Here is a 16933-nt window from a genome sequence, read left to right as displayed (position 1 = left end):
CTGGCAGGGGGGCGGGTAGTGCTATCACTGAGGGGAAGTGAGTGAGAAGTTGAGAGAGGCCTCTATCTTCTCTGAGTCTGGGCCACATATTTAGAGCCTGTCTTTGAATTCAAGGGAAGTTGTTTGTTTTATTTATTGCCTGTTGTGGTAACTTTTCTTGTTATCACATACGGGTAAGGAAGCGTTTTATGCCCTTTGGATGTACTTGGAATATCAGCATTAAACAGAACCAGAGGTATCTTGCCTTACAGCGAACTCTGTGTTTCCATTTTGTGGGGTCAGACCTCCATGCACCAAAACGCTCACCCAGACGCTGGGGAATTTCCCCGGCAGACAGCTGAGTAGGCGGGCACCAGCTCTTCCTCCACCATTGGCTTCAGTATTTCAAAGGGAAGCTTTTTAAAGGGGGGAAAAATCGACACACTTCAGACATTACATAATAGGTGAATCAAAGTCCCACAATGTCACACAGTGTTTCTCAGTGTCACAGTGGCAGGTCTTCTGTTTTAGCATCTGCTGTCAGTTCTATCTTCTACCCCTAAAATGAAGCCCTCTCAAAAGCCCCTGCCTCTAGTTTGCAGGTCCTGCACCCACGGTCTAGTCTTTCCAAAGCAGCAAAGCAGCCTTTTCTGATGGCCTGCAGCCCTTTGACACAGCTCCAGAATTGTCCCCAACCCTGTCTGTTCTCTGTGGAGTGGAGGCATTCTCACACCCTCTACTCTGTACTTGGCCTCAGGGAGAGCCACTGTGACACACTGATAGGGCAGCTAAGAGCTCATCCCAGTCTAAGGTAACCCCATGAAGCTTAGGCCACAGAGGAGGGAGTGCAAGAAATGCTGCTTTTCTGCCTGGTTGGTGTGGTTCAGTGGCTGAGCATTGACCTTATGAGCCAGGAGGTCACAGTTTAATTCCTGGCCTGGGTTTTGGCTCTATCCCTAGTGGGAGGATTGCAGGAGGCAGCCAATTGATGTTTCTCTCTCATTGATGTTTCTATCTCTCCCTCTCCCTACCTTTCTCTAATACACACACACACACACACACACACACACACACACACACACACACACACACACACACGTACTGAGTGGCCAGATTATTATGACCACCTGACGTTTGTAGGCAAATTAGCCGTACTCTGCATCGTATGGGAAATGGAAGCCGAAGGCCTGTTCGAACACCTTTGCTGTCTGCAGTTACCAAGATAAAATGTCTCCAATTCACACAGGAACACAAGGATTGGAGAGTCGAGCATTGGAAAAAAGTCATGTGGTCCGATGAATCACGTTTCCAGTTGCATCATGCAGATGGCAGAGTGAGAATTTGGCGAAAACAGAATGAAAGCATGCACCCCACATGCATGAGTACAACCCTTCAAGCTGGTGGGGGCAGTGTTATGGTTTGGGGCATGTTTTCCTGGCATGATTTGGGCCCTTGAATTCGTGTGGAACAATGTCTGAATAGCACAACATACCTAAGTATCGTTGCTGATCAAGTTCAGCCTATCATGTTGATGGCGTATCCCAATGGAGATGGCTTCTTCCAACAAGACAATGCGCCATGCCACGGTGCTCGTATTGTGCAGGAGTGGTTTCAAGAACATGAGGGAGACTTTACCTTGCTTAGGTGGCCCCCACAATCACCAGATCTCAATCCAAGTGAGCATTTGTGGGACGAAGTTAAAAGAACCATCAGGCAGCTGGTTCCACAACCATCAAATCTCACAGAACTGGACAGTGCTATTCATGGTATCAGATTCCTCACGTCACCTTTCAACATCTCGTGGAGTCAATGCCAAGAAGAATCGCCACAGTATTGAAGGCAAAAGGTGGCCCAACGAAGTACTGATGGGGTGGTCACAATAATCTGGCCACTCAGTATATATAAATGCTGGTTTTCTTTTCACTCTTAAATTCAACTCCAAGCTTCTTCTGCCAGGCTTCCCACTCATCAATGGGACTCCCTCCTCCACACACCAAGTGCTGTTCCAAGGTGCTGGGGTCTAATGTGGAGCCAATATTTGGGGAGGCCTTACAAGTTTCTGCCCAGGCTTATCACTGATAAGCTGCCCATCATCCGAGCCACCATGGTCCCCTGAAGTCTACTGCGTCTGTGAATTCTGTGTCAAATTAGGGACATAAGAACCTATCTAAAATCTCATTTTCCTAGGGATCCCATGGGGCCAGTACCTATTTCTGTCCCCTCCCAAATGTTCTGCCAGGGAGTGAAATGTGGGTCCTCATCCCTCTCCTTTATCCCGCTCCTTCCCAGTTTTAGGCATTCTCTACTTCGTTCCTTACTACTCTCATTTCTTTACCCTTCAAGGACATCTGTTAGAACCACTTTAATGAATTTAGGCCAGACTCACTAACCTGTGGCTGGCGGAAGTTTTGGGTTGACTCATGCAGTATTTTTTGTTTGTTTAAATGAAATTAGTTACCAGCATTTAAAAATTGGATGAGTTCACATAAAAATCTATAATTCTAATTTCCTGTGGAAATTTGGCAAAAACGGGCTTCTACTGCATGGCAATTACCAGTTGGGGCAGAGAAGGGCTGTCCCACCAGGGGCTCTGTCTCTGCTCAGGCCCAGCCCCGCCCACTTCACCAATTAGTTAACAGCACCTGCCTGACCTGAAGAGCATTGACTTTGGGGTGCTAGGTGGTCTTTCACAAAAGCCAGGGGGAGGGGCTGCTTGGGAGGATATTGACCCTAGAACATACTAGTATGTATAGGCCAAGATGAGGGAGTATAAAATCTGGTTATCTTTGCTCCACATTCACAATAAAAAATAGCTACCACATTCAGGGATTGCATGGAAGCCTAGGCCCCTCCCAGAAGCAATGCCATTTAATCCTTGCAGAAACCATGTGACAGAAGGACTATTAATCCCATTTTACGGATGGGAAGACTGAGGTTCTGAGAAAAATGAATTGGCCAAGTCACAAAACTAATAAATAGTAGACCTTGAAATGCAAGTATATGTGACTCTGCTACTGGGTTATATGGCCTTTCGGTACATGGACATCTGTGGCCCTTCTTCAAGGGATTAAAGGCACCGAAATTAACTGCCAAGTTTAATGAGATCAGCCTGAATCAGAGGTGAAATCACCTTGGCACGAAGTGAAAACCAGTGCCTTCCTCCACTCCTGCTCCCTCCAGAAGGAGGCTATTTTCTAAACACCTCTTGAAGAGCAGCAGTTATTCAATAGATGTGTTAATTTTATTTTTTATTTATTTATTTTTTTAAAATATGTTTTATTGATTTTTTACAGAGAGGAAGGGAGAGGGATAGAGAGTGAGAGTTAACAACAACAAAAAGCTTTGAGATTTTTAATTTGTTTGTTTTTTGGTGTGTGTGTAAATTCATAGAAGTAGAATACTACCGAATATGATAAACTTTAAGGTTGACAAACTAATGAATTCAGAATCAAGCATTTAATCAAACTTGTAGGTTTGAATTTGCATATGTATAGTGTGATGAATTTCACATTGTCTAATAAGAGTAAAAATTTATATTTTATTAGCATTTAGTTATATATTTTGAAACAATAATTGATGCTTCATAAACTTATAATGAAATTTTCTCTCATGAATTCAAGCTAAAAATATAATGATCTATGTTGTGGTTAAGTAATGTTTTAAGATATTTTTTAAATTGGTTTTTTTTTAGAGGTACATATTGAAAGAAATAAATTGATATGCTGTGAGGGAGTTCCTTCAAAACAGTGCAACTGTTTAGTATCACACATGAAAGAAAATTAGATTATTGAATAACAGATAAGGAGGCTATAGATGCTGATGGAATTATAATTCCATTTCTAGATAATATAGATGGGAAACTTCATGCAATTAATTTTGTACAGTCTGTAAAAAACAACAACAACCTAACCCTGACAACTAGATTGATTTTTCAGTAGCTATAATGAGTTGATTTTAGAAACACAGTAATAGTGTTTCCTTTTGGTGGTTGGGGGACCCAGGAAAAAAACCTGTGAAATTTTACTATGTGAAACAGTTCCTTAGTTAATTTTAATGATTTGTCAGTTGTTGTTTTTTCTGACTGAGGTTATTCTCTGGTATTCAGCGAATCTAGATTTTAAACCCTGCCAGATATCCTAAAGCCAAACAACAAGGTCTATTGATGGCAGTTCCTAGTTCTTTTACAACTACTACTTAAGGTCTAATATTGCTCATATAAAAAGACTAGAGGCCTGGTGCACGAAATTCGTGCACTCAGGGGGGTCCCTCAGCCCAGCCTGTGCCCTCTCGCAGTCTGGGAGCCCTCGGGGGATGTCTGAAAGCCCATGGGGAGTGGGCCTACGCCAGCAGTCGGACATCCTTAGTGCTGCTGTGGAGGCGGGAGAGGCTCCCACCACCACCACTGTGCTCACCAGCCGTGAGCCCGGCTTCTGGCTGAGCAGCACTCCTCCTATGGGAGCGCACTGATCACCAGGGGGCAGCTCCTGCATTGAGCATCTGCCCCCTGGTGGTCAGTGCACGTCATAGCCACCAGTTGTTCCTCCGTTCAGTCAATTTGCATATTAGCCTTTTATTATATAGGATAATAACTAAATGGCATTTACTACATTAATGTCCTGAACTAAGGATTCATATATATTACCATTGCATACTGGAAACTGAGGCTCAGAGAGGTAAAATGACTTGCCTAACGTCACCCAGCATGTAACTGGCTGAGGTTGGTCCCAAACCCTGATCTCCTGGAGTATTCTTTCCATTGGAGACACTGGTCTCATTGCTTTGGCTTCTGCCAACTAATGTTTTACACCCACTGATATCCTTGTATTCTGCTTATTGCTAATCTTTAGTGTTGTCAATGTGGACATATTTATCAGACCTCTCAACAAAGGACATGTTAAATAACGACACTAGTACGGCATCAACAAAATTTAGACTGTGATAAATTCTACATGACCAGTTGCTTTAATAAAGTTTTAAGGAAACTAAATGGGAGTGAGTACCTATAGATTAAAAGAGACAAGAGACAGACCAACCAAATGCTTTGTGTTTTGAAACTTGTTTGAATCCTGATTCAAATAAAGCAACTGAAAAAAAACATTATTAACCAATCAGGAAAATTTAAACAATGGATATTTAATGGTATTAAGGAATTGTTAACTTTTACATGATGCTGGTATTGTGTGTGGTTAAGTATCTAATATGTAAAGATATTTTTAAAAATCGTTATTTATTAGAAGTACATACTTAAAGAGATAAATTAATATGCTGTTAGAGAGTTCCTTCAAAACAGTGCAACAGGTGGAGATGATTGGTCTTTAGTTGGTAATTGTTGAAGCTGTGCTTGGGGCACCTGAGGGTTCATTATATTATCCTGCCTACTTTTGAGTCTGTTTCACATCTTCCACAAAAGAATGCATTGTAGCCCCACCCGTGTGGTGCAGTGGTTGACAGTGGACCCATGAACCAGGTCAGGGGTTTAATTCTGGTCAGGGCACATGCCTGGTTGCAGGCTCATCCCCAGTAGGGGGCGGGCAGGAGGCGGCCGATCAATGATTCTCATCACTGATGTTTCTATATCTCTCTCCCCCTCTCTTTTCCTCTCTGAAATCAATAAAAACATATAAAATATTTTTTTTAAAAGAATGTATTGTTCAACTATGACCCCAGAGTAGAACATTCCTTTGATTTTAAATGGTATAATGCCTCATTTCAAGAATGCCTCTGAAGGGCACTAGAAATAATCTATCCAATCTCCACGTCCCCTTCCTTTAATTTTGGGCACAGAGTGGGAGGTGAGGGAGTGGTGATGGGGGTGGGGGAGGGGGGTTGTTCTCTCCTCCTCCCCCTTCCAGGGTCCAGTTGCAAGCTGGATAACCTCCAAAAGATTTCTAATCTTTCCTAAACTAAAGCCTGAATTAGGGGGTGAGGGAGGGGGTAGATGTATAGGGAAAAATGTCGGTTGACAGCATTGTTTAATCTTTGGTCTTGATTTTGCTAGTTAATCACTTTGTGGTCACAGAGCAAACGAACGTATACCTTTAATTTTTCTGCTCACGTGACAATGTTTTTGTTTTAGGGTCCTTTCTGCTGTACAGGAAATTCCCGGAGAGCTGACGTCACCACCCCCGGTTACAGTAATTACTGTATTGACGCTACTTGTTTTCAAAGCTTACAAAGTTGCGGTGCCGCGTCAGGACAGTTTCAGAGTTCAGACTTAAGTCATTATTTTTCTGTGATTTGATCTTCGGGCAGCGTTGACCCTGGAGCCCTGAAAAGAGCTGGATTTCTTTTTTTAGATCCCAGTTGATCTATTTCCCAGGTTGTGTCCCGGGCATAAAGCAGAGCAAGCGCTACACTCACACCCCCGGTAGGGGAACCACTGGCAGCGTTTACGGCCGCAGTGCGCCTGCGCAGCTGGTTCCCACCAACTCGCCCGCCATTCCCCGTCCGGCTAGCAGGGGGCGCTGTGACGCAATGCACCAGGCCTCTCCCTAGGGCTCCGGAACCGAGTGCAAAAGGGCAGGAGGCGAGGCGGGCTGAGGGGCGTTCTATCCCCGAGAGCGCTGGTCTCTATCACCCTTTGTCCTCCAGCCTCCCGGGGGCACTGGGCCTGCGGGCCTGGTTGCTAGGCGGAAGCGGGGCGCGGCGGTGGCCGCGGCGGCGGCCCGGGCGTTTGAAAAGCGGCTTCGCAGGCGGCAAAAGGTCCTCAGGCGGCGGGTCGCTCCGGGTTGCCGACTGGCCCGGCGGGTGGCAGAGCCGCCGTTTGCCTTGAGTCGGGCAGGGTTAGGAGGAGCCGGGCTGGCGGCCCGGGGTCGGGGAGCCGGGCGCGCTTCAGGCGGCGGCGGCGGGGCCGGGCCGCGGAGCGGGGGGCGGGCGGCGGGGTCGGGAGCGAGCGGTGGGGGCCCCGCCGGGGGTCGCGGGTCCCCCGAAACTCACCCGGGCCCCTTCCCTCCAGCAGACCCCGCCTGCGGGCCGCAGCCCGCGACCATGGTCTCCAAGTCCGACCAGCTGCTCATCGTCGTGTCCATCCTGGAAGGTGAGCGGCCCGGGACTTCCTTTTGCAAGTGCTGCTTCCTGAGTGTTCACCGGGGTTGTGCGGACCCCGAGGACCTTGTCATCCCCGCCTCCGTGGTCCCCAAAGACTGGCTCAGAGCCGTGCGCGGGGAGGCCTGCTGGGCAATTGATTTGAACGTCTCCCGGGAGTCGGGGCGCCGGGAAGGAGAGGTGGCATTTAGCGCAGCCCCGGGAGGTGGGGGGTGGAGAAACGATTTCCAGCCGCAGCCTGTCGACGACATTCGCTAGGAGCCGAGGCTGTGCCTGCTCCGCACGTTCTGTTCAGCCGCCTCCCGGCAAAGGCGTTTTTGCAAGAACTCTCCTTGCACTCGAATACGTGTTGCTGCCGTTTCGGAGGCGTGTGGAGGCCACGGCCTTTGCAAGGCTGCACGGAGGGCGGGGGGGGGGGGGTTGTCAGGAGGGCCTGTTCCGCACGCCCCGGCGTTGGGGTTTGTGGGAGAGCCCTGGAGGGTCAGGCTCTGTGCTGGGAATGGAGGGGTACCCCGGTGCTGGTTCTAACAGCTGGGGATGGCGGATGTGTCCACAAACAGTTCATGGGGTCAGGCAGAGGGGTGACCTCCTTTGGGGGAAGCCGGGGGAGGCTGCCTGGAGCAGGTGAAGTTTATTTGGGTCCCAAAGGCTGGTTAGGGACTTGTCAGGTGACAAAAGGGAGGAGGGGGCCTTCCGGGCAAAGGGAAGCGCCAAGTGCACGTAAGGTGTCGAAAAGCAAGGCATGTTCTGTGATTTTTTTTTGTGTGTGTGTGGGGCGAGGGGGAAGTAAACACGGTCAACCCCTATTTTTTTGAGTTTTGGAACAGTTGAATGACAAGAACCCATAGAGCACCGGTTCTCAACCTGTGGGTCGTGAACAATGAAAATACATCCTGCGTATCAGATATTTACATTACGATTCATAACAGTAGCAACATTACAGTGATGAAGTAGCAACGAAAATCATTTTATGGTGGGGGGTCACCACAACCTGAGGAGCTGTATTAAAGGGTCGCGGCATTAGGAAGGTTGAGAACCACTGCAAGAGTTGTGATGGCGTTAACTGTCAGGTCGCTAATTGTTGGAAGGCACAGGACTGAAAGCCCATTGTCATGTTGTTAACGAAAGCTTTTGGACTTGGCGCCGTATCCCATGCTGTGAGGAAATGGGAATAGGAGGCACCCCCTTTCCATTCAAGGATGTGGGTCTTGTCCACTTGGGAGTATCAAGTCAGCGTGCGGGCAGCACCCACTATGTTGGGGTAGACTATATGGAACGTGTAGGATATGAGCTATAAACGTAGGTTTTGGGGATGGGTGGGAAGTGCTCTGAATGGTAAGCAAGCTTTAGATAGGTGGACAGAAGGGAGTCATTCCAGGCAATGGACAACGAGGGCGAGGTGGGCAAAGGAACAGGGTAGGTGGGACGGTGAAGAGGTAGCAGAGGAGCAGGGTAGGTAGGGGAAGGTGGATATTTAGGAATGTGGTGAGACATAAGCTTGTGTAACTAGAGTGAACAGGCCTTGGAGGCTCTTGAAAGACAAATAGTTGAATGTGCTAAATAACAGAGAGGCGAGATACATTCCCAGGCAGGATAAAGTATTTTTGCAAGTTGAGTAGCAGCGTGCAGGGTGGAGAACCTGGAATCAGGGATGTCAGTTAGGTGTTGCCACAAACAAACCTGAAGCTGGCATTTGGTCCTCCCTCCAAACTGTCCCTCCTCTGGTGTTTGTATTTCTATTCATCATAACCACGCCATTGCCTCAAGCCCGGAACCTGGGAGTCCTCCTCTTCCTTTCTATTCCCAACTTCCAAATTGTCACCAAGAGTTGTTGCTTTCATTTTTAAAGTAATAGCAGATGGTTCAGAGAAACTTTATATGAATGAGCTTCCATTGTGAGTGCCCTGCTTTGGGGTCCTCATTATCTACCTAATCTATTGTAATAACATTTCATAAGTGTTTTCTTCCTTTCTAGAAAATACCTCCCGTCCACGTTACTATCTGGGGATGCTCTTTCTGAAATGCACATCCCATTTTCTTAAAATCCTCCGGTGTCCTAAAGGATAATGTCTGTATTTCTTAGAATAGCATACCCTTTATGGGAGACCACTTGCATGCCTTTCAGCCTTTCTCCCTTCCTGCCACCTATTCATGCGTTCCCAGCCCTTCAACTATATGGATTGAACTGCTTGCAATTTCTTGACTACACTTCTGGAAATGCCCTTTCTTTAAAAGAAAATGATCGGGTTTCTACCACGAGCAGAATTTGGGCCATGTACCGAATTTTAAGGATGAAAAAGACAGGGTTTCTGTTCTCAAGGTGTTCCTTGTCTTTGGGATGAGGCAGGCACCTAGTTATTATACTACGTAGCCTCTGTTCTCAAGCTTATTGGAGGTCATCCTCATGATAGTCTGAAAGTATAGGTTTTTTGACATGTGAAATTCATTTGGGGAACCTAGTGATATTTTAGAGCAACTGAAAATGAGGTCCAGAGAGAAACTTCTGTGAGTGCTAATTGGGAGAGCCAGGCCATATGTAGCAAGATTCCTAATGGGGGAGTTTCAGTGAGGGTCGCAGGTGAAATTCACAGGTTTTCAATCAAGGTCTTAGCTTAATTGCTAACTAAGCTTGTACCAGGGTGAGTAGCAGCAGGGATGAATTTCCTCACAGTGACTAAAAGACCCTTAACCAAGATCTGCCTCACCAGACCTACAAACAGGTTGACTGTAGATTCTTGCTGCTGCTTCCTTAGTTCTTTAGCTTCCTGCTTTTAGTGTTTTATTTCTTTCCACTAGACCTTCCATTCCTTGAGGGCAAGTACTCTGTTTTACTTTTTTTTGCATCCCATCATCTGACATAATACCTGTGTCTGAATATGCCTTTGGTAAACAGTGAAGAAACAGGGTCAGGCAGTACAAATGAAATGTGATGTGTAGATAGATAGAATATTTAATATTTCTTGCAAATATACAACATTGTCCTTGAGAACAAAATGAATGAATACATGCGTCTATTTTCCTTAGCTAATTTGCAAAATTTTCTTAACTGTTAACAAAAAAATCAATATACAGATAAATTTGTTTTATTTGCCAATTTGATTATTTCCTAACTCTCCAGATGACTTTGTTCTATATTAAGTACTGGTATAGTAATATTTGAAATTGGTGTAATGACAGTTTTTAATTCTTTATTTCTAAATGTTGAGATTATTGCTGCTCAAGGTGTGAACAAAGGGCAACAGCATTGACATTAACTGTGATCTTGTTAGAATGCAGACTCTCAGGCCTTCCCTATACCTATTGAACCTGTATCTGCAGTTTTACAGGGTCCCAGGTGATTCGTAGGTACATTCATAGTGTTTGAGAAGCACTAGTTTATAAATTATAGCTTTAAACTTGATTAATGTTTTTTATGAACACTGATTTTGAGTGCATATGTGCATATGTGTGTTAGCAAGGTAGTTTATTGAATATATGAAAAGTCAGCTACTCTTTATATATCACTTTTTAAAGTACATGCTAAATAATAATATTTGATTTTCGTATGCTTTTTTAGTTTTGTTAATCCTCACCTGAGGATATTTTTTTTTTTTTTAGAGAGTGGGAGGGAGGGGAATATATATATATATATATATAGAGAGAGAGAGAGAGAGAGAGAAAGAAACATGGGTGTGAGCGAGACATGTCAATTGGTTGCCTCCTGCACACGCCCAGGAATCAAACCCAGGACCCTTCGGGGGCGCAGGCCATTGCTCTAACCACTGAGCAGCCAACCAGCCAGGGCTGAGTTTTGTATACTTTTGATTAATCTATATACTCTTTTTTCCCCAGGTCGCCATTTCCCCAAACGTCCAAAGCATATGCTTGTAGTAGAAGCAAAGTTTGATGGAGAACAGTTGGCTACTGATCCCGTGGACCACATTGACCAGCCAGAATTTGCTACAGAGTTAGCCTGGGAAATTGACAGGAAAGCACTCCATCAGCACAGGTGGCTGTTATTTTCAATTTGTTCTGTTCTTTTTCAGGCTATTGTAAATAAATTTATATATGTATAAATTATAGTAATAAAAAACAACAACCCTCAAATATTATTATTAATGTGCCAGGAAATTTTGAAAGTACTTTGCAACAGTAATTCATTTAAAAATCAGAACACACTTCCGGCAGTGGCGGCTTGTGCTGCCGAGGGAAGATGGGTAAAAGTCAGAGTGGTGGTCATGGTCCTGGAGGTGGCAAGAAGGATGACAAGGACAAGAAGAAGAAATATGAACCTCCCACACCAATTAGAGTGGGGAAAAAGAAGAAGAAAACAAAGGGACCAGATGCTGCCAGCAAACTGCCACCGGTGACATCTCACACTCAGTGCCGGTTAAAATTATTGAAGTTAGAAAGAATTAAAGACTGTCTTCTCATGGAGGAAGAATTCATTAGAAATCAGGAACAAATGAAGCTTTTAGAAGAAAAGCAAGAGGAGGAAAGATCAAAGGTGGATGACCTGAGGGGAACCCCAGAGTCAGTGGGGACTTTGGAAGAGATCATTGATGACAATCACACCATCGTGTCTACATCTGTGGGCTCAGAACACTACGTCAGCATTCTTTCCTTTGTGGACAAGGACTTGGTGGAATCAGGCTGCTCCATCCTGCTCAATCACAGGTGTGTGCTGTAATTGGGGTACTGATGGATGATACGGATTCCTTGGTCATGGTGATGAAGGTGGTAAAGGCCCCGCAGGAGACCTCTGCCGACATTGGGGGGGGTTGGATAACCAAATCCAGGAAATTAAGCAATCTGTGGAACTTCCTCTCACTCATCCTGAGTATTATGAAGAGATGGGTATAAAGCCCCGTAAGGGGGTCATTCTCTATGGGCCACCTGGCACAGGTAAAACCTTACTGGCTAAAGCAGTAGCAAACCAAACCTCAGCCACTTTCTTGAAAGTGGTTGGCTCTGAACTTACTCAGAAGTACCTAGGCGACAGGCGTAAGCTCGTTCGGGAATTGTTTCGAGTTGCTGAAGAACATGCACCATCCATCGTGTTTATTGATGAAATTGAAGGCATTGGGACAAAAAGATAAGACTCAAACTCCGGTGGTGAGAGAGAAATTCAGCAAACAATGTTGGAACTGTTGAACCAGTTGGATGGATTTGATTCAAGGGGAGGCGTAAAAGTTACCATGGCCACAAACTGAATAGGAACTCTGGATCCAGCACTAATCAGACCAGGCAGCGTCGACAGAAGATTGAGTTCCCCCTGCCTGATGAAAAGACCAAGAAGTGCATCTTTCAGATCCACACAGGCAGAATGACGCTGGCTGATGATGTGACACTGGACAACTTGGTCATGGCTAAGGATGACCTCTCTGGTGCTGACATCAAGGCAATCTGTACAGAAGCTGGTCTCATGGCCTTGAGAGAATGTAGAATGAAAGTCACAAATGAAGACTTCAAAAAATCGAAAGAAAATGTTCTGTATAAAAAACAAGAAGGTACCCCTAAGGGGCTCTATCTCTAGGGAACCTCAGTTGCCTTAAAGGAAATGGTCAGGAATGCCAACCCCGGGAGAGGTGGTGGGAAGTTGCCCAGAGGAGCCCGTTCAGTTGCTCTTCATTAGCAACACATTCTGTGCCCTGAGCACCTCTCTGAGCACCACGTGTAGGAGCCCAATGTGCAGCGCTCCATTCCCAATAAAGCGAGCTCTTTCTCAAAAATAAACAAAATAATAAAAATCAGAACAACTCTCTGAAGTAGATATTATATCCCCCCACATTACAGATGAGAAACCTGAGGCCTAAGAGGTGAAGTAGCTTGTCCTGAGTCAGCTGGATAGTGGTAGAGCCCAGGCAATCCAGCACCAGAGCCTAAGTTTTTAACCACTATACCTGGCTTTTTTTTTTTTTTTTTTTTTTGCTAATGTCTGAGAGAATAGATACTTTAGAAGTGCTATAATAATGCCTACCCAATATTAAATATGCTTTGGAATTCATTGCATTTTCTATTCATTTATGGTATATTTTACCTGGCTTGCCAAGGACATATAGATATGTATATAGTATAATTATATAAAGGACGCTCTAATTAATTTTATACTTAATTTTAGACACTTCAACACTTTATTAGTATATAAAGCAGACTATAAGCTAATAGTCTCTTATTTATTTCATGAACTCTGATGAACAGAAGCAGGCAAGAACACAGATACTTTTATTTTTAAAAGGATTTAAAATATATTTCCCTCTGGGAACCACACAGTCACTTTAGTACTTGGTACTAAATCAGAACAAAATTCAAAGTTAAAAATTAGAGCAATAAGAAATTTACTCCCTTTTTTTGCTAGATCAGTCCATGGGTTTATTTATAAGGGAATTAAATTCTTAGAGAATATCAAAATTTTGTATTTGCTTTCAGTGACTTCTGGAATATTTACCTAGAGAGAGTCCTGATATAAGATATTCGTGCCTACATTGGTGATTGTCTTTACATTTTTGTTAGTGCTCACCAGTACCACTCTGAATGAATGTATAGGGTAAGAAAAAAAATACAGATAAAATGAATATATTAATGATGATTTTTGTGCCAAGTGCAGATTTCACAGTCATCTCACTAGATAAACATGATGACAAAATTGAATCAGCTTACCCCAAGAGCCAGTATAGAGATTCCAGATGCAAAAAGCCCATGCTGTACCAGTCAGGGCCATGCTTACAGGACATTGTCATGTATTACATTACGTTACTGTTGATTTTAATAGCTTATGATTTTATGGTATCTAATTCCTTTATTTTGGTTTTTAGCTATCAAAAGAACTGTAAGCCTGTATATATATTTGTAGTGATATGTGTGTGACAATATAAGAAAAACAATTTAAAATCAATCTTAATGAATAGTGGTAATTTTTTACTTTAAAAGATTTCTGTACATTACAGAAGTGTGAAACACATTGACCTAGGGCAGCCTCTTAGATGAGACACTAAGATTTTGACATGTTTTGTAAATAGTTGTTATATAGGTAAGTAGATAAAATTAATAGTTCGTGCCAGTTGAAAAGTTTTTCACAAACTATGGAATCTTGATAGTAGTAGGCAGCTTTGTCAGGGGTAATACAAAATCAGTTCAGTATTAAGTGAAAGCTGTTTTACTTATCACCTGAATTGTTATGTTACAGGCTACAGCGTACTCCTATCAAACTCCAGTGTTTTGCCTTGGATGCTTTGACTTCAGCCAAGGAAACTATAGGTTACGTTCTTCTAGACTTAAGAACTGCTCAAGAAACAAAGCAGGTATTGCCCTTTTGATGTTTATTACTGATTATGTTAGGCAGTTGTTTATTTTTCAAAATGTATCAGTCAGATTGATGAAAAGGGCAGGAATACTGGGCCTGATGGATTATGGGTTTGAAAGGCAGTTCTTATGTTCTAGTTTGTGAATTTGGTTTAGAAAATCCTGATCTTCTAATAATTTCATTGCCCTAGAGCTATCATTCTCAAAGAAACTTGTCTCTGAGCTCAAACCTATGTTACCTTGAGCTTGACATCTGCAACTCCTGGGCTTTGCTTTCAACAGTGGTCTTCTTCCACTGTCCCTTGCTTCAGTGAATGGTCACCATCTCCTTTCAGTTCTATAAGCTAGAAATATAGAAGTCTTCCTTGTCACCCTAGTTTTCTGCCTCTTTCCAGTTAGTTTTTTCCCTCCTGATTCACCTACTATTCTGCATTTTCCCTGCTGAACCTAAGCCACCATCGTTTCATACGTTGGCTGTCATACTAGCCTTCTAATTGGTTTCCCTGCTTTTTGCTCCTTGCCTTCCCTACATAATAGAGTGAACTTATTGTAGCCCACTTAATGCAATGTAAACAGCAGCCTCCTCCCACCCCACTAAAAAAAATAAAAAGAAATAAAGAGAACTCTGGGTCCTTATTTCTGTGTTAGTGCTTTTTGTTTTTGAAAATATTTTTTCTTATGTCTATTTATCTTTTAGCTTTTTGTACATTATTGACTTTAAATATATTTATTTTTAGTTTTTCTTAATGTCTTTTTTTGTCACAATTTTTTAAAGAAAGTAAAGTAAAAATTAATATCTATTTTATTTTAAAGTTCTCTATTCTTGATTTGAATCTTAAATTAGGATTCTGTGAAGAAAAATTTATCTGTTACTAACATTTTTGCTACTGATAGCATTGATATTTGCAAATGAGCCAGTCAACCTGGCCCAAATTCAGGATCATTAAAAAAAACCTGAACTTTTAAAGTGCTTTAAAAGAGGAATTGTTTATCCTCGATCCTTACTCATTACCAATCTGCTCTTCGGTCCTAAAAAGGTTTTCCTATTTTAGTCTTGAACTCAGAACCAGGGGCCATGCTTGTGCCCCAATGTTTCTCTTACCCAACTTCTCTGTTGCAACTTGCAAGTGTCCAGAAGATACTTCTATAATCACTTTGGTTACAGAGAAGGTACAGTGGGGCCTTGACTTACGAGTGTCCCGACTAATGAGTTTTTTGAGATACCAGCTGTCTCTCGGCCGATTTTTTGCATTGAGTTGACAGAGTAATTTGAGTTAACGAGCTTGGTCTCAGAACGAATTAAACTCGTAAGTCAAGGCCCCACTGTAACTCCTTTTAGGAGGAAGGTATCTGAGAGGAGGTCATTCAGAAGAGCTTCTGAATCCTCTTGGCATTTCTTTTCTCATCTCGTGTTTTTTTTTTTTTTAAATATATTTTTATTGATTTCAGAGAGGAAGGGAGAGGTAGAGAGACATAGAAACATCAATGATAAAAGAGAATCATTGGCCAAAACCAGTTTGGCTCAGTGGATAGAGCGTCGGCCTGCGGACTGGGGGGTCCCAGGTTCGATTCCAGTTAAGGGCATGTACCTGGGTTGCGGGCACATCCCCAGTGGGAGATTTGCAGGAGGCAGCTGATCGATGTTTCTCTCTCATCGATGTTTCTGACTCTCTGTCTCTCTCCCTTCCTCTCTGTAAAAAATCAATAAAAAATATATTTAAAAAAAAAAAAGAGAGAATCATTGATCGGCTGCCTCCTGCACACCTTCTATTGGGGATTGAGCCCACAACCCGGGCATGTGCCCTTGACCATAATTGAACCTAGAGGACCCTTCAGTCTGCAGGCTGATGCTCTATCCACTGAGCCACACCAGCTAGGGCACCTTATTTCATTCTTGAGGATAGTTCGTCATCATATTAGTGATTGGAAGTTAAGGAGAAGTGTTTTAAAATTATATTATTTTTAGGAAAACCAATTGTTGTCTTGCTTACTCTTTTGTTTGCCAGCAGAAATATATGAAGTTGGCCAGTAAAATATTTGAAATTAAAAGTAATGTTATTTTCTGTAAATAAATATCCATATACATAAAAGCCCAGCGGTGGAATGACCAGAACAACCAGTGGCTATGACGCGCAGTGCAGCAGCCAATCGGCTGATCCTGGCCCCGATTGACCCTCCCAACCTTCTGCAGCCCTTCCCCCCAACGGCCCCGCTCCCAATTGGCCCCCATCGGGGCGGGCTGGCCTACACCACCCTTGCATGAATTCATGCACTGGCCTCTAGTAAACAGAGAAATCCAGATTTGTTTTTCTGAGTTATATAATAAAAATAGATCATAAAGTCTGCAAGTAGTTAAAAATATTATTTTTCAGGCTTGTACTAAAAATTAGAAAATATTTGTCATAAGGATAATAACAAATTTTTTCTTAAAAAGTACCACATGAAAGTACCTCAACAAATATAGGTATTTTTGTCTTAAAAAAAACCAAAAACTCAACTTGGTTGTGAATTTTTAAAAATCTGTGGCCTAGTTAATCCTATTTTGCTTACAAACAACTTACTGAACCAAAACAGCAGTTTTTGGTTTTGGTCAGTGTAAGCACCAGACCATGCCTTGATAGAACAGTGG

At 43.3% G+C, this 16933-nt stretch overlaps 1 protein-coding gene and 1 pseudogene across 7 annotated transcripts in view; both read left to right on the top strand.

Moving 5' to 3' along the window:
• The first annotated feature begins 6529 nt into the window (after positions 1-6529).
• Positions 6530-16933, top strand: part of CEP120 (centrosomal protein 120) — a 63668-nt gene continuing 53264 nt past the window's right edge. For 6 of the 7 annotated variants that reach the window (XM_036308988.1, XM_036308986.1, XM_036308983.1 and 3 more), the window contains exons 1-4: positions 6530-6681; positions 6938-7015; positions 10855-11011; positions 14189-14303. In XM_036308988.1, the coding sequence (XP_036164881.1) occupies positions 6967-7015; positions 10855-11011; positions 14189-14303 (321 nt within the window). In that variant the 5' untranslated portion in view covers positions 6530-6681; positions 6938-6966. Of the gene's footprint in view, positions 6682-6934; positions 7016-10854; positions 11012-14188; positions 14304-16933 lie in introns of all 7 variants that reach the window. The other variant, XM_036308982.1, reaches the window with a different exon arrangement.
• On the top strand, positions 11038-12960 carry LOC118656131 (annotated as a pseudogene).

The sequence above is a fragment of the Myotis myotis genome, unplaced genomic scaffold (genome assembly GCF_014108235.1).
Source record: "Myotis myotis isolate mMyoMyo1 unplaced genomic scaffold, mMyoMyo1.p scaffold_m19_p_5, whole genome shotgun sequence".
In the NCBI taxonomy this organism is placed as follows: domain Eukaryota; kingdom Metazoa; phylum Chordata; class Mammalia; order Chiroptera; family Vespertilionidae; genus Myotis; species Myotis myotis.
Note: the sequence above shows the minus strand (reverse complement) of the source record. Positions and strands in the feature narration are given on the sequence as shown.